Source organism: Quercus robur, chromosome 12, assembly GCF_932294415.1.
Source record: "Quercus robur chromosome 12, dhQueRobu3.1, whole genome shotgun sequence".
NCBI lineage: Eukaryota > Viridiplantae > Streptophyta > Magnoliopsida > Fagales > Fagaceae > Quercus > Quercus robur.
Window position 1 is genome coordinate 706,428 of NC_065545.1, and position 22,133 is coordinate 728,560.

Sequence of the window (22,133 nt, forward strand, 5' to 3'; positions counted from 1 at the left end):
CCAGTAGCTACTGGTTTTACAGAGGTAAATCTCTGTCTCAAAATCATATAATTTGTACTTTAGAGGTAACATAGATTTTAGCAGTTTCCACTATACGTGAGGCAATTGTTTGTTATCCTTTCATAAACAACAATGGAATTACAATGAAATGTCTGGCTGAGAAAGCATTGTACTGCACGAATTGTACAATATTGTTCTGGGATATCGAATGTGGGAAGCCATTCATTAGAACCGTTTGGATTCAAACCATTAACCTTCTAGAATTCAACAAACTCATCATGACAAGGCCAATGGGTGTGTTTAGATACTGCTTATTTTGCTGAAACTAAAAACTTATTGCTGAAAGTACTGTAAATAAAGATAAAAATTAGTTGAAATAGTACAGTGAAGTTCATGAATAGTACCAAAAAGTGCAGTGGGGTTTATGAATAATAGCAAAAATAAATTGAATAGTAAAATAATTTTAATTTTTCGTCCCAATCCAAACGCACACTAAATATGCCTAAATTGAGAATGTTTGAAAAAGGCGCATTAAGAAAGAAGTTCAAAAAATAATTACACTTCAAAAAAGTGAGTTTGGATTGCACTGAAATCTAATCACGTATGTGTTTGCATTTTAAACAATGGGACCCATGGCTACAGTGCCCACGAAGATAAACGCAGCAACTTTAGAAAAAACGCATAAACATTTGGCTGAATGCACCATTTAAATAAAATACTGGGCATGCGTGTATTGTTCATGACCCACAACACGCATTGCTACAATTCTGAATGGTGCGTTTTGTTTTAAAAACCTGAGATATTTCTATTACACTCATTTGACCCACAAAATGCAGAAGAGATTTCTCACAAAACGGTGCGCAACACCAACGGCTAATTTCTCATAACGGTCTTCTTCTTTCTCTTAATTACTGTGCCAGAGATGTCTTCAATGCGCTTCATGCTTCGTCCTCTTCCTTTTCAATGAATTGCACCTATCCAAACAGACCATAAATGCTTTGCTAAATATGAAGCAAGCATTTTCCAACAACATAAGTCTTGTAGCTCAAATCCACCATCTCAACTATCAATATATATACTTTCTCAAAAAAAGAAAAAAAAAAGAAAAGAAAAAAACTATCAATATATATAAACCTTTTCCAACTAAGTGTCAAAATAATTTGAATGGCCTTTAAAGTTTATCGTCATTCCACACTGTATGCTCTGTAGTATAGTGAAATTTAAGCCTTCCAAAATGCAATTGCGTTAAATCAGCCCATCATTAAAAACATTGAAATATGCCCACCATGTCATTGTGTACGGGGTTGTAATAAAGAAATTCCTGAGTTTAATGTTTGGTACGCAAAAAAGAAGGGGGAAATGAAGGAAATTGAAACTTGATTAAGATTGAAATTGGTCTGATATCACTAGAGGCCAAGCCCATTGCCCATTACAAATCATATTAGACAACTTTTAGCATTTAACTACCTGCCAGTATAATACACCGAGTTTTGGTATTTCAATATGACAAATTTTATCAAACATTAGAAAAATAGTCTCATCATAGGAAGTAAAAAGAAAAATCCACCCAAACCACCGCGCGCGTCCATATAACATAGTAAAGGTCGAGATTCAAGTCTTCAGTACATAGTAGAATTTTATATCTGAGCAGAAAACAAATCCATAGTCACACCCTTTAAATTTATCCCAGACACAGAGATCACGTGACATTTATCATCAAAACCCTCAACGTCACTGATACCCAGAATCCCAAACGACCTGGCGTTTTCAACCTCTCAAGTTATATGACTGCCGTTTATAGTGCTTTTTTAGCGGGTACCTAAGCTGTAAATTCCCACGGACCTACCATAAGAAAAAGTAGTTAAATAAGGTTCGCATTTCGACCCCAATTGGAGATTGCCTCAACCGGTGTCCAATATACCTTGGAAGAGACTCAACAAATTGTATGAATCACTCTCTCTTTATTCAAACTAAAATTTACAGTTTCGCTATTTCATAAGTTGCAATCTTTTTATGGGTGTGCATGCTAACTGTTCGAAAAAATGACCCAATGAATTACTAGTATCAAATTGCTTGTAATAACCTGCCCTTTTGTTGTTAATTGTCATCATAATAAACTGATCCTACTATTTTAGCTAGAGCTAAATTGATGTTCTTGTAAAACATTGTTGGCTAAACCATGTTGATTTTTCATGCTTTCTTCTTTGTGCTCAAGTATTTTTCATGCTTTCACTGACACAATAATAAGCAAGCACCAAGTGCAAATAATAATATTTTATAATTTTATCCCGAGTGAGTACATGCCCAGGAAAAGATTAAATCATTTTGCTTCATAGAATTTTTTTCGATCATCATTTTCTTGACTCAACATCCAAGTTTCTTGCTGCCCATATGAACATCTATTGCTCATTTGAATGATAAGTGTTAATTGCTATAAATTCTTGTTGAGAAAAGCTTGGGTATGAAATAATTTGAAATGAAGCCAACCAGGAGTTCTCACTTTGATTTTTTAGGTTGTTGCAGTTAGAAAGCAAGGATGCTCTCTCTTAAAGACATTGTACCTGCAGCCAAGAATGACATAAACACACAGTTCATACTTCTGAACAAACACAAGACATTGGAAGGGCAAAATAAGACATGCTTGGCACTTGTGGCTGATGAGACAGCTGCAGTTCACTTCCAGTTCTGGGGTAATGAGTGTGATGCTTTTGAACCGGGTGATATTATCCACCTGACTGATGGAATTTTCTCTTACAACCGGAAAAAATGGGCACTGAGGGCAGGCAAGAGAGGGAAGGTAGAGAAGGTGGGAGAATTCACTATGGCGTATGTTGAGACACCCAACATGAGCGAGATCGAATGGGTTCATGACCCAAGTCAATCTAAGTTTGTGCAGAAGACTGTTATTTCGCCATATTCACGCATTTTCCCACCAATACCTTAGTTGTTGAGCCTTTTGCTTTCATGGAATAGTCCTCCTTACTACAATTAAGGTCACCATAAATGGTGAGACCAATGGCATTTGCTTAACACAATATTTATTTCTTACATGTTTCACATCCCTTTGAGCAATATATCAATGATGCATAGTAGAATTTGAAAATTATAGAAAGTGAAACACTGAAACTGCCTTGATTTGTAGCTCATTCAGCTCTTTGAACTTGAAGAACTGGAACTTTATATACCATCCCAAACAGTTTCAAATCACAGAATTTCAAGACTAGGTACTTTTCATTTACAAACTTTATATGAATAAATTGTAAATTATACATGCAGTATGATCAACCTACAAATTTCAATCTCAGACGTCGTGAAAATTTTGATCAAACATTTGCTAAAATAAGAACTGTGCAGTAACTTTTGAACAATTCTCTCAAGTACACATCTTGAAGCCTCTCGCAACAAATGGCAATGAATGTTAGATTGCTTTTAATCAAAGAATCCAGCACCTGCAACCTTGTGAATCCTGGGGTCCTTCAAACCATCGATCCCATAACTGGTTCAGGGGGCCATTTGTTCTGTAATAAAAATAAATTGATGACTATGCATTCGGATATCAAACTAAGAGTAGTATGTATGTAAGACAGTGGAATAAGGTTTGCAGAACTTACAGTGGGAGCAGTGGATCAGGTATGACTTCAATATTGCGCAACAATCTGAGAGCCAACCACAAAAAACAGATTATCATACAAAATAAAAAATTGCCAGTCAGTTTATGAGCTTATAAATCATGCTATAGGTGTTTAATTAACAGAATGGGCTGGCAAAATATTGAAGATATGCTCTTCAGTAAATGGTAATTGAAACGAGTCAACCAAAACAAGAAATTTCACCACCATGTTTATAGCCTGTTGCACTGAAAAGAATATGCTATCTCCTCTTCACCAGCCTATTTTGCAAACTGCTTATATTCAATCCTTTTTTTTTTCCTTTCAAAAGAATTGATTCTTATACTTACTCCTCACATAATGTTGAGACATTTTCTGTTCTTTGAAGCTCTTCTAACTCTTCCTGGAAACAATTCATGCAAAAACCAGGTAACATAAATCAGGAATAAAATGTAAATTGAAATCAAGTGCACAACGCAACAGTGACTTATGCTGAAGTTAGCTTGAAAATGCAGAAATAAGAAAGATAGTTCTAAACTGCATTGCCATCTGCAAGAGCAATATCTAATATGCATGAATAGAGCAAACTATAAAGGCTTTTACTTTTGGTCTCTTTTGTAAGTTGAAAGATACTACCAAAGCATGTGCGCATATATACGTATGAGGGTACGTAAGCCCCAAACAGTAACCTATAGCTCCACAAAGATAAGATGGTTAGAATTTCTAATTCAGACAAACGGGCTGTTTGGTAGCCATTTAAAAAAAAAAAAAAAAAAAAAAAAAAAAAAGGTATCCCAGATGGTGTTTGGTTTGCTGTTTTTATTATTTTAGTTTTTCAAATCTGTTCTAAAAATTCACTGTGCAGATGAGTTTTTTGAAAACATAAGCCCACCCTGATATTAGAATAGGGAAACTTTAAGACAGTTCAACAGAATATTGTAGCCCTTTTGCCATAATAATGAATATCATAGCTTTTCTAAGTACTAGAATTCAATGGACTGCTTTATCACTGGCAAGCATTGTCACTGTAAAAGAGGACGTACCCATGGCATACAGCCTTTGTTCACAATTTCACTATTTGTGCGCAGTGTATAAACAGATATTGATAGAACATGAAGAACAGTTCAGACTAGATATTATACATAAGATTGCTGGAGAAGTGCAAAATATATCTAGAACAAGACCAATAAATGTTCAAGAAACACATTTTTTAATGATCTAACAGTGCTACAAAACAAGACCTAAACATATTCAGCAGAGCCTTTCCTGCATATATTATTATATAGAAAACCAGATAGGGACTATTCAGAAGTCTAACAATCTGATAGCATCAATGACTAAGGACATGAAGAAAATAAAGAGCATTTACTTTCTTTTTTTTTGAATAAAGAGTATAACTTGGAACTATTCGAAAGTCTAAAAATCCAGATAGGGACTATTCAAAAGTCTAAAAATCAGATAGCATTAATGACTAAGGGTATGAAGAAAATCAAGAGCATTTACTATAAATTGGAACTTACAGAAGAGAAAAAACAGACTTTTTTATTCAGTAACTTAATTTGGCCCTGAGGGGCTTATGCCATGAGGTTGTGACATTACACCACACAGTGCGCTCAAATATTACTTACAACTCCTCTTATCCCAAAGTTTAACATTGCCAACACCTCAGAACACAAGTTTAAGTGCTCTCATCTAAGCAAAATTTAAGTTAGTAATTGAAGTGTGCCCCAATGTGTTATACAGACACAGAAAATTGATAAGATCAATCACTTAACTGCTTTGCACATCCTATCAGCTTAACTAAAACAATAGTGACAGAAAAAAAGGTTCAGTCATCCCACATTCAGGAGCCACAACATAATTGTTCTGATGCTCCATAATATTGCATGGATGTTCAATGAACACCTTTGATTGAGCTTTAGGGAACAATGTACCAGTTATTAAAAAATCATACACTCTATGGGTCTGGTGCATCTGACAGGCTCAAGCAGTATGATTTCGGTGAGATATCATATAAAGAAAAAACCTTTCTTGTTGGTTCAGTGCAACCAGCCAAGCTATATACTTATGATGATCACCTGTCTAAGTCTAACATACATTCTTTAGTTTTGTTTGTTTTGCTTATGCATCTATTTTGTACCCAAAAAACCTGGGTTAATGGGCAATTTCTTTTAGCCATCTTCTCCTAAAGCCATTGCTCCAATCAAAGAGCCAGTGGCCAGGCAAGCTGCCTATTTTGGCTAATCTCACACATGAACTGACAGCCACAGCTACTCTACACAAATTCTCAAATTAATACCATATAAACATTCAGAAAAGCTTACAAGTAGACTGGCAGCACTAGTTCCACCAACCATAGTAAGATTTGAACCTAGAGATCCACTGCAATTCCAGCCCACCCCTTACCACTTGAGACATCAAGCCCCAAGTGGCAGGATTTGCTCAGGTTGGTCATGGTAATTTAGTAATTGGTATAGGGCTTTGTTCAAATCTTACCTCACACAAAATAAAGATCACACAAGTCTTAAAAAGGAAGAAATCCAATTGTAATTGAATCAATTTCAAGCAATATCACCATCATTTCCTTCATCCTATCCTCCACCCAAACCGAGCTTTCCACTCCATTTCTTTAAAAGACACCATTTTTCCCTTCTTTAAACAAAGTGTAAAGTTCTTTCCTTTTACTTTTTCCCCTAATCTTTTAGTACCTCCTAACACCAAAACAAACAAAATGGGGTCTTTCTTTTTCCAATGAACAATTTACTAAGAAACAAAACTACCCATTAAAACAAACCCCTCCACAACCCCCCCCCCCCCCCCCCCCCCCAAAAAAAAAATCTCCAAGCATCATAGCAAAACAAGCAGTAATACCAAAAATATCATAGTCACACAAGGAAATGCATCAAAACCCAGTTCAAAACCAAACCCAACAAAGCTAAAACAGCAACAATAATAATGAAGAAGAAAGTGACACCTCTAAAAATCTGGAATCTTGCTCGACGCGCTTGAGTTCAGCGAGAATCCGATGCCTGCCTCTGTTATCAGTTCCTCCTACACCTACTGCTACTGGTGATGAAGCAACGGCTACTTCGTCCACCGACGAAGCCGTTTCAGACGCCATTACTTACTTCCTCTTCCTCCAATCCAATCCAAGCTCACAAGTCACACAACACAAACACTACGCTAGCTAGCTTAGCTCATCCCGAAACCCACCTGCCCATTGTTTTCATTCCCAGTCTCCAGTCTCCAGTCTCCAGTTTCAACAAACATTAACGTTTACTTTATTTTATATTTATATATATATAGTATATACCCCTATCTCTCTCTAAACCTTGTAGATCTGAGTTTTATTTTGTGATTTCTGTCCCTACTTTTGGTCTTAGTTTCCTCTTCCACAAATAAAAAACAAGAGTAATGTTAAGGATGCCTCAAAGGCATTAGTTTAGATTTTTTTTTTTTTTTTTAGATTATGAAAAATATAATTATTTTTAAATTTTTTTTTTTTTTTAACTCTTGTGAAAATATTATCAAAATTTTCATAAAATAGTTTATTAATCCGTTAACCGGACCAAAAAATAATAATTATAACACCTAAAATAAAATTTCTTTAAAAAGTAATAAAATAAACTAGTAAAATGTTGAGTTGATAAATTGTTATTAATTATCCTATGGACCCACTATAGAACATAATAGTTAAAAAAGCAAGACAAGTTCGGATTAGGATTGTTCTATCTTATTCCCCACCTAAAACCCACTCAGAATAAGAGCAAGATAGGTACAAGGGTGGACGGTTTGACGGTTTTGTTATCTATAATGAAGTGTCTTCCACCTTAGTAAGGTAGAGATGAAAAATAAATGAGAGAGAGAGAGAGAGTTATGAGAGTGGTAGAGAGAAGAACAAATGTTTTGGGGATGATAGTAGAATATATATATAAATTATAAATAGAATAAAAAAAATATATTGTATATTAATAAATAAATTATATTTCTATATACACACAAAACATTCTAGATGAGACAAAACGAGTAAAACTTGTTTCCATCTTGTCACCTCTTTGGAGTGGTAAAAAATGAAATGTTTTTTAAAAAAGAAAAAACACAAAAATTTTCATTACATTTTTTGCACATTTATTAAAGTAATTAGTTTTAATTGATTCGATATCACTTTCACATAAATTTACTAATGATTATATTTTTATTATACACCATTTATAATATACCATCTCGGTTGCTTTTAAAAATCGCTTTTCTTATCAACCTTCCCTTTTCAATTATACTTTATAATATAAATTACACCAATCTCCCTTGACTTCTCTTGAAGCCACACGTACCTTCCAATGTTTTATGGAAAGAAACTCTCCGTCCAAGTTTGTATAAATATTCCATTGTTAAAAAACTACTATTAACTATACATTCCTCAAGAGAAAGAATGTCATTCATCTACAAACTTCAACTTCAAGGGAATGAATTGTCATTTACTTGATAATTCTCAAGTAACACGCCAATTAGTGGCAGTCAAGTTGAGGATTAACCCGCAACTTGACTTTTACATGTCCGATTAGGAAGAGAGAAATCCTCTGCCAACTAACACAAGAGAGCCCTGTATTGTATTAGAACCTTGTAATTAAGTTTTACTTAATTAGATCAAGAATTGATAGTTTAAAGGAAAGGATGAGTTATTTGACATTCATTAGGATTAGAGAGATTAACGAGTAGTTCATCTATTCATCTAATAATCTCCTTCAACTTAATCGGCAAAAGAAGAATAATTACTTACTGGAACTCTCACTACTTACTAGCCATTGAAAAAAAAAGAAAAAAGAAAAAAAACACTATAAGTACTCTTGTCATGCCACCCTTTTTTGTTTTAGATTTCTGGAAAATGTTGTAAATCAAAATGTCATCCACTTTCTCTAGTGGTGGCAACTGGCAAACACAAGGATGCCGTTTTTTGTACAGAAAGTGCCTTTTTAATGTTATTTCATTCCCACTATCAGAGTGCCTTTCACTAGTCATTGCTTCCTTTCTATTCTTTCCATATGAACATCTCCAGTGTTAATATTAATACTCATGCCCCTCTAATCATTCATCCAAGAAACAAAAAATATTCTTATAAAAAAATCTCAATCCCCTCTATTCAAAAGTTATTTCTGGGTCCAGATTGGCCTACCACAACTAATACCCTTCAATCAAAGTGCCCAAAGCAATCACAATTCCCATTTTATTAATCATTGTCACTGCCACATGTTTTGGGGAAATAAATTAACAAGCATAGTTTTCATTCACTTTACATTAGAAAATGATTCAGCAAAGAGAATAAATAGAATATATATCCAAATGTTGAATGTATGCTGCTAGGGAATAATATAACTGTCCTTCCCATCGCATGTTACATACCCAATAATATATTTGGACTTTTCTTATTACAATCTAAGCAGACCAAGTCGAGACATTAAATGGATGGATGAAATGAGTCTGACCAGGACAAGTACAATGACCACACTCTGGCCAAGTTGCTCTTGACTTGCCCCTCTTGAGTGTATTGTATTGCTAAATGTGACACCGATGTAACACGTCTAAACTTGATCACATATTCATTCTTCTAATTTGTCTAGTATTTTAATGCATTGATAACAGCCTTGCATCTTGAGTATAGAGACATTTTATTTTGAGTCCATGTCAATAATGATCTTATTACAAAGATGACTACATAAAAGTCATTTTTTTGCCAAACCCATGTCAATAATTCTCCCATAAATTACCAAAAAAAAAAAAAACAAATAAAAAAAAACAAAACAAAAAACAAAATAAAAGAAAAAGAAGGCAGAAGAAACTTTTTTCCACACTCCCATCACAGCCTCAAAGCCCTATCCTTTCCCCACATTTTTCTCATTAAACAAGCAGTGCAGAAGGCAAGTCAAGTCATTTGAACTTCACCTTTTGTAGGGAAATTGTCACCATAGGTTAAGTTAAGCTTAGAATTCGCAAACCTCTCCTTCTCACCACCACAATGCATAGGCTTCCTCTCCATGAATTGCATCATCCCCAGTTTGCGACTCTTCCTCAGACAGTCTAAGTGGAACCACTAAACCAACCAAATTACAAATTATGCTAGTTGTAACAATATTGAGTACAACTACAAACACAATTCCTAAGAGTTGAATAGTGAATACACAATTGCTTGACCCCAGATCTGGGGTTGCCATCATGAAGACCATAGAAAAAACCTACATAATGTTCCCAATCATCTACTAAGTAGAAGAGGCGGCAGAGCTTAGGCTCAGCAAACACGCCTGCGAGAATGCCACCTAGGCTTCCAGCCACAGCATGTGTGTGGAAAACTGCCATTGTGTCATCTACTTATTTTAGGAGCCCAATTCTTTTGTGGAGGACCATCATGGTGTACCATGGAATGCTTCCTGACATGATTCCCATTATAATGGCTGCCCAACCTTGCACCACTCCTGTACAAAATTATTGAGTTAGGTACATAATAACTGAGAATGTAACAACATCTCAAGCTGGTTCAAAAAAGAGAATCATATATGGACTGAGGGCCCAAAAGAAAAGACCATTCTATTATCTTGTCCAAACTTGTTTCTACTAGGATTCCACTATGTACAACTAGAATATATAATATTTATATATAAAGAAGATTCTAAACTCAGCCAACAAAGTGTTAGGTACAAGTTGAGACTAACGTCCACTGAATTATCAAAATCAACAAAACACTAAACAGTAGCAAGGAAGGTTAAAGCAAAGTGAACTCGTCCGGGTGAGAGAAGACATTACATTGTCCAAAACTTGGTTCTACTGTCTATGCATCATTGCTAGTATAAATATTGAGATGTTGACACACAATAATACTATATATTTGCTCCTCTTATGATTATTCCTACTCGAGAATTATAACCTTGGTAAGTGCACAATTTGCAAATCTTTTTACCATTTTGTTTATAATATCAGCCCCATCGTTAAAGAGAATAAAATAAGTCATATCTACATGGAAGAAGAAATTTAACAACTATTAAAAGTGACTTTACTTAATAAAAAAAAAACGATTTTGCTACATTAAAAATTCTACCTTGACGACTACTTTTAGGGTACTCGAAAAGAAAAAAGAGGAATGCTAAAAACATATAAAAATTTACTCGTTGTTGCATGGATTTCATTTATTGATACTATTATTTTGTTGAAAAATTATAGGAATCCTACGAGGCTACTGTGGAATGTGAAATGTATAAAGAAAGAAAAGTAGATATTACCTGCAGCTGGGGTGATGCAGACTAAACCAGGGATCATGCCCTGTTTGGCACTGGCACCGATCACAGAAGGTTTTCCAAAGAAAAGAATATCAAGAAGGAGCCAAGTGAGCAAGCTAGTGGCTGTACAGACGTGTGTGTTAAGGACGGCCAGAAATGCGTCTACGCTAACAGTATAAGGATCTCCACCGTTGAATCCAGTCCATCCCATCCTAAGTAAACCTGCCCCTGCCAGCATCAGAATTACGTTGTTTGGTGGGAACCTCTCTCTATCCTTTACTGCCCTTGGCCCCACCTGCATCATTTCATTTTTTTCCTGGTCATTCGGACTTTCTTCTTCATTCATTTTATATATATATTTTTTTTTTGGACACAATAATTTATTATTAATATATAATTTTTTTTTTTTATGGGATATATAATTGTTTTTCCTTTTGTCTTTTGCCTATTTTTTTTGCATAGTTTCCTGACACATAAAGATTTTTTCAACAAATTATCTTTGGAAATGAACTTTAAAGTTTAAATAGCAACCTTTTCTTCCCTACTCTGACAAAGTTCTTACAGTAATCTGTAAACAAAGGTTACAAGCATCAAAAGAGACAGCAGCATTCATGTACAATAGGAAACTAGGTTGGGCTTACAATTCAACTGAACATATTAGAACACCTGTTGCAGTGAAGCTAAAAAATAACCATATAGCAATGGAGTTAAAAGCTATTTTTTTTTAGCTTCATTGCTACTGTAGCTAAGAGCTAATTTTTTTTTTTTTTTTTTTTTAATTCTCACTTCCTATTAAAATATTATTTATTTGTTTTTTTTTTCTTCTTTTTTCCTTTTCTTTATTGTTCGGAACTCTCAACTCTCACCTCTATCTCTCAACTTCCTCTCACCATTGCCAGCCCACTCCCACGCTACCGACCCACACCATCGGCTCATGCCATAGACCCATGCCACCAACCCATCTCACCCTTACTAGGTTTTTTTTTTTTTTTTTTTCTCTTGCTGTGGGCTGTGGTGTGGTGGTGGTTGTGGTTGTGTGGGTAGATCGGCGTCAGTGGGTGGCTGGGTTCGTCGACATCAATGGGCTGTGGTGTGGTTGAATAGTTGGCGTCGGTTGGATTCATCAGCGTTGGTGGATTGTAGTGTGGTTGGTGTGCTGTGGTGGGTCAGTGTGGTTCGTGAGTGGGTCCCTGGGTTCAATACAGTGTCTGTGTGGGTGGGTTTGTGTGTAGATTGGTGTGTTCATGATGGTGGCTCGAGTGGGTGTGGGTGTTGCCTGGTGGGTCTAATGGGTGTGGGCTTGGTTGATTTTTTTTTTTTTTTCTTTGTTGTGGGCTGTGGTGGTGGTGGTGGTGGTGGTGGTTGTGGTTGTGTGTGTGGCTGTGATGGTTGTATACAATGATTATGTGTAGTGGAAATATTATTTTATTATAGTGGAAATATTATTTTATTGTAGTAGATATCTTATTTTATTGTGATATTTATATTATTTTATTGTGTTGAAAGCTAAAATAAATCCACTACTGTAGCATATGTTTAGGTAAAATAGATAAAGTAACTTTTTGTGGTGTCAAATAGCTAAATTTTTAGCTCCACTGTTGTGAATGCTCTTAGCAAAAGATGAGTTACCGCAGTTGCAAATCTATTAACTCAAATTACATTCCAAAAAAACCCAGTCTAAGCTGTCTAATAATTATGATCAATGATAATTGTCTCTACACAAGAGTTTTAAGTGTGCGTTTGGATACCGCTTATTTTGCTAAAAACTGAAAATAATAAAAAAGTTACTGTTTGAGTTTTGTTTCTGTTCATATGTCTGATTGCACTATTCATGTCCCATAAACAGTGCAATAGGTGTTGGTTAAAAAAAAAAAGCTGAAAACTCAAACGCAGGGGACGTGGACGCGCAAACCAAACGGACGCTATGACTCAGTTTTCCTGTCTGGTTTTTCTCTTTCCCTTCAAGAAAATATGGGTTTGAATTCCCCACTTGTTTTCGACTTATCATGTTAGAAAAGATAGGACCAACCACAAATACTGGTACTTTTTTTTTTAGATGCAATAGAATTTAAAACCTATAAATCCATTTCATAATGATTGTCCTAATGTGATTTCAACATAGGTCGCTCCAAAAAAAACATCAGTAAGTCTATAATCTTGTTTACAATTTTTATGGTGGCGTACTAGGATTTGTGCTAAGAAAAGTAGTTATTAGTAAGGTCATATAAAAATGATGTTTTTTTTAATCACACCTTGCCACAACAACAATGGTAAAAAAAAGGTTGTTTTTCTAAAGTTACTATGAAATTTTTTTTAAAAAAAATAATAAATAATTATGTGATAATTAGTAATTACCCAGTAAGCTGCAGTGAAATCAGTCACCCCAGAAAATAGGTGAATAACAAAGCCTATAGAGTAATCAATAATGCCCATTTTTGTCAACCATCCATTTGGAGACCATATGCTAAACGCACAAATAGTGTAAGGGCAAGCCAAGTGGCACAAACAACATCCATGCATAAAAATTCATTCTCCCAAGCAATGCCCCAGCAATCAAAATCAATGTGATAGCTGCAAACACAAATTGGAAATAAACCATTGTTGCATTTGGCAAGTACCCAATAAAAGTTTGGTCCAAAAGAAACTTTTCATCCAAGGCAACATTGGGCCGGCCTATAAAATGGATGCCTGCCTTGCCAAAAGACATTTGATAGCCCCAACCCATCCAGCATACAAGCACGGCCCCAAAGGCGTAAAGGGCCATGAAGGCCGAGTTCACGGCCCATTTATTTTTCACTATGCTACCGTAGAGGATAACAAGGCCCGGAACACTTTGTAAGCCCACCAAAGTGGTGGCAGTGAGCTGCCACGCGTTGTCACCCTTGTTCAGCCAGTGAGGGCTTGCATCGTCGACTTTGAGGTTTAACGGGAGCGGGGTAGCCATTTTTTTGGGGTCTGCCACACGGTGGTTCGAGCACAAAATGGTGATGAATGTGGTGGTGGAAGTGAAGGACATGAATGCTTGTATATATAGAGTGGTTTTGATGCCTTCTGTAATAGTCCTGTACCACGTCTTTTTCTATGTGATGTTTTTATTATGTACATTTTGTCCTAGATTAGATTGTGCAACATTTGTGAAGTTACTGAAATGTCCTTGGAAAAGTATATTTTGGGGTAACAGCATTTTGTGATTTCGAGGGTTAAAAGTGGAAGTTTGAGAGTTTCAAGGGCATTAAGTTTATACATAAAAACTCATAGATTTTGTACGTGTCTGTTTGTTGGGCGGAGAATCCTAGATCTAGATGTTTAGAGCACTGGAATTCCCGTCGCAAACTGGTGCGAAGCTTTTTAATTTTGGACCTATGATTGATAGTACCTAAGGGAATTGTGCTTTAAGAGCCAATCAATTAGCTGTAAAAGTATTTTATATGTAGTGGTAGTTGTGGCCTAGGCATCTTTGTGGACTTGGACTTCGGCTTATTATCTACATTAGCCAAAATAAAATTTAAGTCACAAGCTGAGGGATATCACAACTTTCTGGATGCGAAAAACCTTCAATTTCAAAGTGTGAACTATATTACTTTTTAGCGGCAGGAAGGAATATTTATATCTGATATATTTTTTATTTATTTAATACTGCATGTAGTAAACATGGGTCATGCCCAGGACTTGGGTTCGAGTCTTAACAACTAACTGTGTGTTAGTGCTCCTTATATCTCATCTCCATCTCAAACGGTCCAAAGAACAATAAGTGAATTTCTTACATACTGGGAGTACAGGGTCTCATCTGAGAACAAGTAGGATGCTACTATGGTCATATCCAAATAAAAAAGCCACACTGATCGCCCCCTTTACCTTTTCTTTTACCAAAAAAATAAAATGCTTCCTTTTTCCCCCTAAATAAAGATTTGATTAGATGAACAAAATTACAGGTTTCATGGGCCTAGTCCATCTCTCTCCTCCAGAAATCCAAATAAGAGATGAGAATAAGCCCAATTAAAGTTACAAGCAACAGCCCATTGGACCTAGTTACTATGGCTTTTGAAGACTGAAGACCAATGTACTTCCATAGATTCAACATTGACTGTATCAACTATCAAGCACATTTCTTTCATCCCCGTAAAAGATAAAGATGCTTGAAGCCTAGCAACAGTAACATACATTCTCAATCAGGCATGGACTAACTTTCCTTGTTCACCTCTACAAAATAACAGCTCCAAATGAAGCTTCTTATAGAATTGCTGCGTCAAAATTCAACCTGGTGGTCCTCCTTTAGCCAGTTCTTTTTTTTTTTTTTTTTTTTTTTTTTTTTTTTTACAAGATAGAATTTCTAATCTAACTTAATCAAAGTATATATGTATGTGAAACTTCTTCCTGAAAACTTGAAACCCAACCTTTTCCCTTTACATCTCACAAACATTTATATTTATGGAATAACTAGACTTTAGCACATGGAGTGATCACAAGCATTTATACCTTTCCTCATTTAGCTAGTAGTTCTAAACACATAGCCTTTTCACGGCTTTAATAGGATGATAGTCACGTGGAACTATTTGCAATAATGGCCAAAAACGTGGCACTCTTATATTGCATACACATTTGAAACCTGACATTTTCCCTTTACATCTCACAAACATTTATATTTATAGAATAACAAGTAGACTTTAGCACATGGAGTGATCACAAGCATTTATACCTTTCCTCATTTAGCTAGTAGTTCTGAACACATAGACTTTTCATGGCTTTAATAGGATTATAGTAACTTGGAACTATTTGCAATAATGGCCAAAAACATGGCACTCTTATATTGCATACACATTTGAAACCCCACCTTTTCCCTTTACACCTCACAAACATTTATATTTATGGAATAACAAGTAGACTTTAGCACGTGAAGTGATCACAAGCATTTATACCTTTCTTAATTTAGCTAGTAGTTTTGAACACATAGACTTTTCATGGCTTTAATAGGATGATAGTCATGTGGAACTATTTGCAATAATGGCCAAAAACGTGGCACTCTTATATTGCATACACACTTATTCATTTCACCACCCCACCTAACTCCATATCCTCCACCAGAATACAAGTATACGTCCTTTCAAATTGTTCTCAAATCTCTGTGTTTTAAAATTTTAACTTGTTAGTCTCCCTGCCTCTCTCTTTATGGCTTTGTGCTGCAAAGTGCAAAATGCAAATATGTGAGAAGGTTGAAGTTTCATGAGTAATCCACCTCAGAAGAATCATCAAAGGTCACTTTCTGTTCTTTACCTCTCTCTCTCTCTCTCTGTTCATTGTTGTAGATTTTTTTATATTATATTTGATGTTGTGTGGTAGAATAGAAACAGTGGAACTCAGAAGAGTCAAAACATTGCTACATGTAATGATAAAAGAGAACAAAATTCATTCATTCCGGCCGAAATTACTCGAAATGGGCTGGAATTTGAGCCGAGGTGGAACAGAGTGTATTCTTGTTCCGGTTTTCATGCTGGTACGAGAAATTCCGTCCGTTTCGACCGGAACGGAACGGAATTAATAACATTGATGCATACATGTTTAAAGTGTGTGTAATTTTTTTAAGGGATTGGGCGTGGTATATAGAAAATTTTTACGTAGATTTTTTTTTTTCTTAAGTAAAATATTTCATGGAATATATGGTGGGAAAGCATTAAAAAAGAAGTTTAAGTAGGCTTAGTTGACCAGAGTCTTTTTTTTTTTTTTTTAATAAAAAATTAGTACATAATTTAAACAAATATTTTCTATTTTTAAATAATATTACACATATTTTTATATAATTTTTTCACTTACACGTCTTTTCCAAAAAAAAATTAAAAACAGTGGTTTAAACCGCCCTAAATGCTTTATTCAAAAGAATCGAGACAAAACGGGAGAAATACAACTAGGAGAAGGCCTAGGACTATATGTCTATCCATATAGCCTCAACTAACAAGGCGAAAAGTTGGAGATGGAAACTGAACATTTTATGATTTGTTCATCCATAACATTGCCAGCAGCACACGTGTGTTTTCCCCAAAACAAAGAAGCTCTTCCCATCAACTTTTTCCGGCACATGTGGCTTACTATAAGTCCTATAGTTTGTTGAAAACAGCCCATCAACTAAATTGTAGGAACTATAGCGGGAACCACAGTTTTTTGACATGAAACTCTGCTTTCCTTTATACCTCTTATGTTTATTGTTAACAATTTTGGATTTCTGTTAATGGATGCTCAAAGATTGGCAAACTGAATTCAAGGCTTCAAATGATCTTATGCCCTACTCGTAACAAATAGAGCTAGCTTCCCATTCAAGTTTCAACAGCCTTTTTTGCATTTTATTTATTTATTATTTATTACTTTTTTTGATAAACATGCCACAAACACCATGAAAAAAGCCAAGACCTCATACCTACAATCTGAGCCTTCAACCAATCCCCATTGATGGCATTAACAAGACTAATGATCTCTGTAGGGGCACGATTTTGGGGCTCAAGCCCAACAAGCGGGTGATTCTGGCCCAAAAGTCTCTCAACAATGAATTTGTAGAGAGTAGGTTACAGAACTAGTTCTTGACAGAGGAAACGCAGTTACGATCATGCCATGCAACCAGTTGGACGTAAGAATATCCCTTCGAACTCTTTGGAGTAATGGTCCCTGGGGCTGTTTCTTATACTTCTATCTCTTTTCTCCTTCTCTATCTTTCTCTTTCTTCTCTATCTTTTTCTTCCTTCAGCTTCCGATCCCTTTTCCATGGGGATCTTCTTCTCTTATATAGCATCCTTCTTAAGATCATGACCCTACACTTGTCAGCCATCTGACCTTTCACTTGAGTGCCTGTCCCGTAGGTCATCCTTTTTCTTTTTTGTGAGTTGCGCTGGCCAAGATGATTTGGCCTTTCTGTCCCTTCCACATTAATGCAGCTGGAAAAGTAGTTCCTTGGCATTTTATGCGGCAGTTGTAGTTGCCCCCCTTCCTGGACGCCATGCACCATTCCTTTGTACTGAGTAACCTTTCGCTAGGTAGGAGGTGCGATTTTGATACTCACTTGGCGAGTCCGAGGAGATACTCCTCCTCGGACGCCCCTAAGCAGGCCCGACCCATCATAGTTAGGATGGGATATCCTTCGCCCCTTGCCTTTTTCTTCTTATCGTGGTTGGGCTTGTTACATGAACTACGACCCAACATCCGCTGACAGATTTTATCCCCCACAATAGCCCCTCAAAATGCCTGCCTCTTTCTGGGTCCGAGGAGAAAAGGCGGGATTTTGATACCCACTAGACGGCTCGTGGTGAACCACTGCTTTACACGTGTAGGGGGTGAAGGCACGCCTTTACGTGCCTCATTAATGCTGTGGGCAGTTAATGATTCTGAGGATAGTAATCGCAACTTTCGAGGTTTTACACTCGCCCAATCCAACGGTTGGAGGCAGGATCTGCGGTGGACATCGCTTCACGTGCCTTAGACGCGAGTGCGTCTGTTCAACTTCTTCCGAGTATAACAGGCCTTGAGGGTATTCGTCCCTTACTTTTGACGAGCCTTTCAGTATTCGGAATTCCTCAGAGCTTATTCCTTCAGTCCGTTCTTACTTCCGCTGCCACTCTTTTGAAGATTCCTTCGTGCCTCTTACCCGTAAGTGCGTGCTTCTTCTCCATCATTCTTCTTCATTAATCATACTGCCTTCAAGTTGTTTTTTTAGGATTAGAGGGGATTGGGTAGACTTGAGAAAATGGTAGATTCTCCGACCGGTATGGCGGGCTTCAGGGCGAAGTATCGTATCCCACCGGAGGTAGGTTTAGAATACTGTCATCTGGAGGACATTTTGCTCAAACGGAGAACAGGAGAGGTCGCAATTCCAATGATAGCCTTCGTGGAAGGAGGAATGACTATTCCGATGGGGAGAATAACTAGGGATTACCTACGTGGTCATAGGTTGGCCCCTTATCAATGCACTGCTAATCTGTTCCGGATCCTGGGGTGTATCGAAACCCTGAACGGTCAGATGAACCTCGGCCTCTCATGGCACGATGTGGTCCATCTTTATGAATGCCATAAGCTCGGCGACACGTACTATCTAAAGTCTAGGAATGACGAAGTGAGGTTGATATCCTGCCTATCGAAGTCCAGCAAAGGCTTGAAGGACGACCATTTGATCGTCTCCGGGCCATGGTTTGACGGACCTCACTGTCCGACTAGGGCGGGAGAGCCAGGTGAGGTGTCGTAGGACTAGATGCCGTGGGGAGGACTTTGGTTTCAAGCTCCTCCCCCTCTTTTTCTTCTTCTCTCTTTTCCTTTTTTTTATTTTGAACTTGTTGGTTTGGTTGCATGTCTCCTCGGACTAACATAAATCTTTTAACGGCCTTTGCAGACAAAAAACGAACAACTCCTCGGCTGAGCCTAGTCAATGTCCCAGCCTTAAATTACCTCCTAAGGTCCGAGATTTTTGTTAGCGAGGACGGACAACTTCGGTTGGCTCCTTTGATTTTGGATTACATTCCGCTTACTCGAGCCCAGGTAGAAGCCGGACAAGCTATTAGAGCCGGTAGTCCGAGATTAGCACGGATTGACATGTCCATTCCAGGGTTCCTCGCTGACACAGATCTACCTCCCGTTCAGTTACCTCCCAATCATATCTTTCCCCCAGTAGTTATCCCCGAGGAGGAGGAGGCCAGCTCTTCACATTCATCCCTAGAGGATCAGATAGACCAGTTCCAGTTTACTGAGGAAGGGGAGGCTTCGGTCAGAGTAGTAGAGATCTCCGATTCTGACGCTGATTTAGACCGTGCCTCAGCGGCTCCTGGTACTGGTTTGGTTATCGCACAGCTTGATATCAGCGAGGACACCGAAGAGGAAGAAGGGATGGATCTCCAGCCGAGGACTGGCCTCAGGGGTCTCCTATCCAACAGGTCCAAAGGGCAGACCTCTAAGGAACTCCCGAAAGGGCAGGTTGTCTCCAAATCCCCCGCTCCTCCTCCCCCTCCCTCGTCGGGTGCGACGCTGAAGCCTATGCCTAACCTAAGGCGAAAAAGGCCTGTAGAAGAGGCGGAGGAGGGAGAGGTTGCCCGTGAGAAAGCCGGGCCTAGAAAGAAAGGTAAGGAAACGAAAGAGCCCCGAGAAAACAGAACCAGGTCCACTGAGAGCCGAGATGAGGCGGTCACTCAGAGGGGACCACGAACATGGTCTCCTCGGATCGAGCTAGATGGCGCTCCAATCCTCTGGGATGCGACCCTATGGGAGTCCCAGCGTGAGCAAGCTTCGTTCATGGCTGAAGCGTTGCAGCAGCCTCTACTCTTGCCCCGTGATATGGAAGGCCTCAGGAAGATTCGTCAGCCAGAGCTTTTCATGTCACTGAAGAGGGACATGGCTGTGGTAAGTGGAATCTTCTATCTTATCTTCGTGTTGAAAACCCTCTTATCGTCTTATCTTGTTATCGTCTTCATTTCCGTCTGAGTGCAGGTCACCCAACAGATTTATGTTGCTGAGGAGTGGGCCAAGCAAGCTCGAGAGGATGCACATAAGGAGGCTCAGTCCCGTGCTACAGCTGAGAGGGCCGCGAGCGATCTCAAACGAGATCTTGATCGTAAGGATCATGAGCTGAAAGAAATAAAGAAGGCCAATGCGAGTGCAGAGGCTGGCCTGAAGACCGCTGAAAAGCAAACCGAAGAGCTGCGCAAGCAGCTCCGACACTCTGAGGAAAAACTGTCAACAGAGCAACAAGCGGTGTCGGAGCTTAAGGCTGAGCTTGCAAGGGCAAAGGAGGAAGCCCGCTTGTCTAGGGAGGTTGCCGAGAAGGCTGTGGCGGCTTCGTATGAACGTGGGGTTCACGATACTGAGGAAAGTTTGACCGAGGAAGTCGCCACTGTCTGCAGGGACTATGTCACCTCCACCTGGGGATTGGCCATGGATAGGGCAGCCGTCCCCGCAGATTCTGATCTCAGGAAAGCTGAGAACATCTTTTACCCTGCGGAGATACGTGAGACTCCTGGGGAGGCCGCCTCCACTGAGCCTCTTCCAGCAGATCCCCCTATTCCCGAGACTGGAGGCGTGGAGCAAGCTACGCAGGGCCAGTCACCCGAGGACAGTCTTCGCATCAGTGAGATCCTTGCCCAGGCCCAGGAGATCGCCCCGGAGAACCCAGCAGTGGATGATCAGCCAGCCCCAACTTAGGGCCCTTAGGGACGTAGAATAGGAATTCGTCTGTCCCGCTTTTGTACTTTGTTTTGTTTGATCCTTGCTAATGTTTCTGAACTGAATTACTTTGAACATTTTATGACAAAAGTTATTTAATTACATATATCGCTGCTTTGCTTTATTTTGTTTTCGTCATGAATGAATATCGGTCTTACCCTTTTACTGCTTAAAGTTAAAGAATAATGAATGAAGACGTTAGAATTGCGACACTTTGTAGTTGAGCAACAACGATTGCAATGCTGATTTTTCCCAAGTCCATGGCTAAGAATCCGCGCAGGACTTGGGCTCCCCTTAACGCTTTTCGCGAATCATGAAAGGTTATCCCTTGATGAAAGAGTTGTGTGGTTAATTTCCCCCAAGTCTGTGGTCTGAGGAGCCATGCAGGACTTGGGTTCTGTTTAACGCGTATTGAAAACTGCTGCGTGGTTAATTTCCCCCAAGTCTGTGGTCCGAGGAGCCATGCAGGACTTGGGTTCTCTTTAACGCCTATTGAAAACTGCTGCGTGGTTAATTTCCCCCAAGTCTGTGGTCCGAGGAGCCATGCAGGACTTGGGTTCTGTTTAACACCTATTGAAAACTGCTGCGTGGTTAATTTCCCCCAAGTCTGTGGTCCGAGGAGCCATGCAGGACTTGGGTTCTATTTAACGCCTATTGAAAATTGCTGCGTGGTTAATTTCCCCCAAGTCTGTGGTCCGAGGAGCCATGCAGGACTTGGGTTCTGTTTAACGCCTATTGAAAATTGCTGGGTGGTTAATTTCCCCCAAGTCTGTGGTCCGAGGAGCCATGCAGGACTTGGGTTCTGTTTAACACCTATTGAAAACTGCTGCGTGGTTAATTTCCCCCAAGTCTGTGGTCCGAGGAGCCATGCAGGACTTGGGTTCTGTTTAACGCCTATTGAAAAGTGCTGCGTGGTTAATTTCCCCCAAGTCTGTGGTCCGAGGAGCCATGCAGGACTTGGGTTCTATTTAACGCCTATTGAAAACTGCTGCGTGGTTAATTTCCCCCAAGTCTGTGGTCCGAGGAGCCATGCAGGATTTGGGTTCTGTTTAACGCCTATTGAAAATTGCTGCGTGGTTAA

At 38.5% G+C, this 22,133-nt stretch overlaps 2 protein-coding genes and 1 pseudogene across 3 annotated transcripts; 1 reads left to right on the forward strand and 2 right to left on the reverse strand.

Annotated features, from left to right (window-relative positions):
• The first annotated feature begins 1,489 nt into the window (after positions 1-1,489).
• Positions 1,490-3,103, forward strand: LOC126709005 (uncharacterized). Of its 2 annotated transcripts, none has more exons than XM_050409070.1 (2): positions 1,490-1,943; positions 2,524-3,074. In XM_050409070.1, the coding sequence occupies exon 2, from the start codon at positions 2,537-2,539 to the stop codon at positions 2,942-2,944; it is 408 nt and encodes a 135-aa protein (XP_050265027.1). In that variant the 5' UTR covers positions 1,490-1,943; positions 2,524-2,536; the 3' UTR covers positions 2,945-3,074. The 2 variants fall into 2 exon arrangements, with proteins under 2 accessions (XP_050265027.1, XP_050265026.1); XM_050409069.1 differs by having other exon boundaries at positions 1,518-1,943; positions 2,514-3,103.
• A 32-nt stretch (positions 3,104-3,135) lies between these two features.
• On the reverse strand, positions 3,136-7,048 carry LOC126709006 (guanine nucleotide-binding protein subunit gamma 1). Its single transcript, XM_050409071.1, has 4 exons — positions 6,583-7,048; positions 3,959-4,011; positions 3,612-3,656; positions 3,136-3,518 (listed from the first exon to the last, which is right to left on the reverse strand). Exons 1-4 carry the CDS (start codon positions 6,727-6,729, stop codon positions 3,434-3,436), a joined length of 330 nt encoding a protein of 109 aa, XP_050265028.1. The 5' UTR covers positions 6,730-7,048; the 3' UTR covers positions 3,136-3,433.
• Positions 7,049-8,983: 1,935 nt separating this feature from the next.
• LOC126709118 (ammonium transporter 2 member 5-like) lies at positions 8,984-13,814 on the reverse strand (annotated as a pseudogene).
• Positions 13,815-22,133: the final 8,319 nt, after the last annotated feature.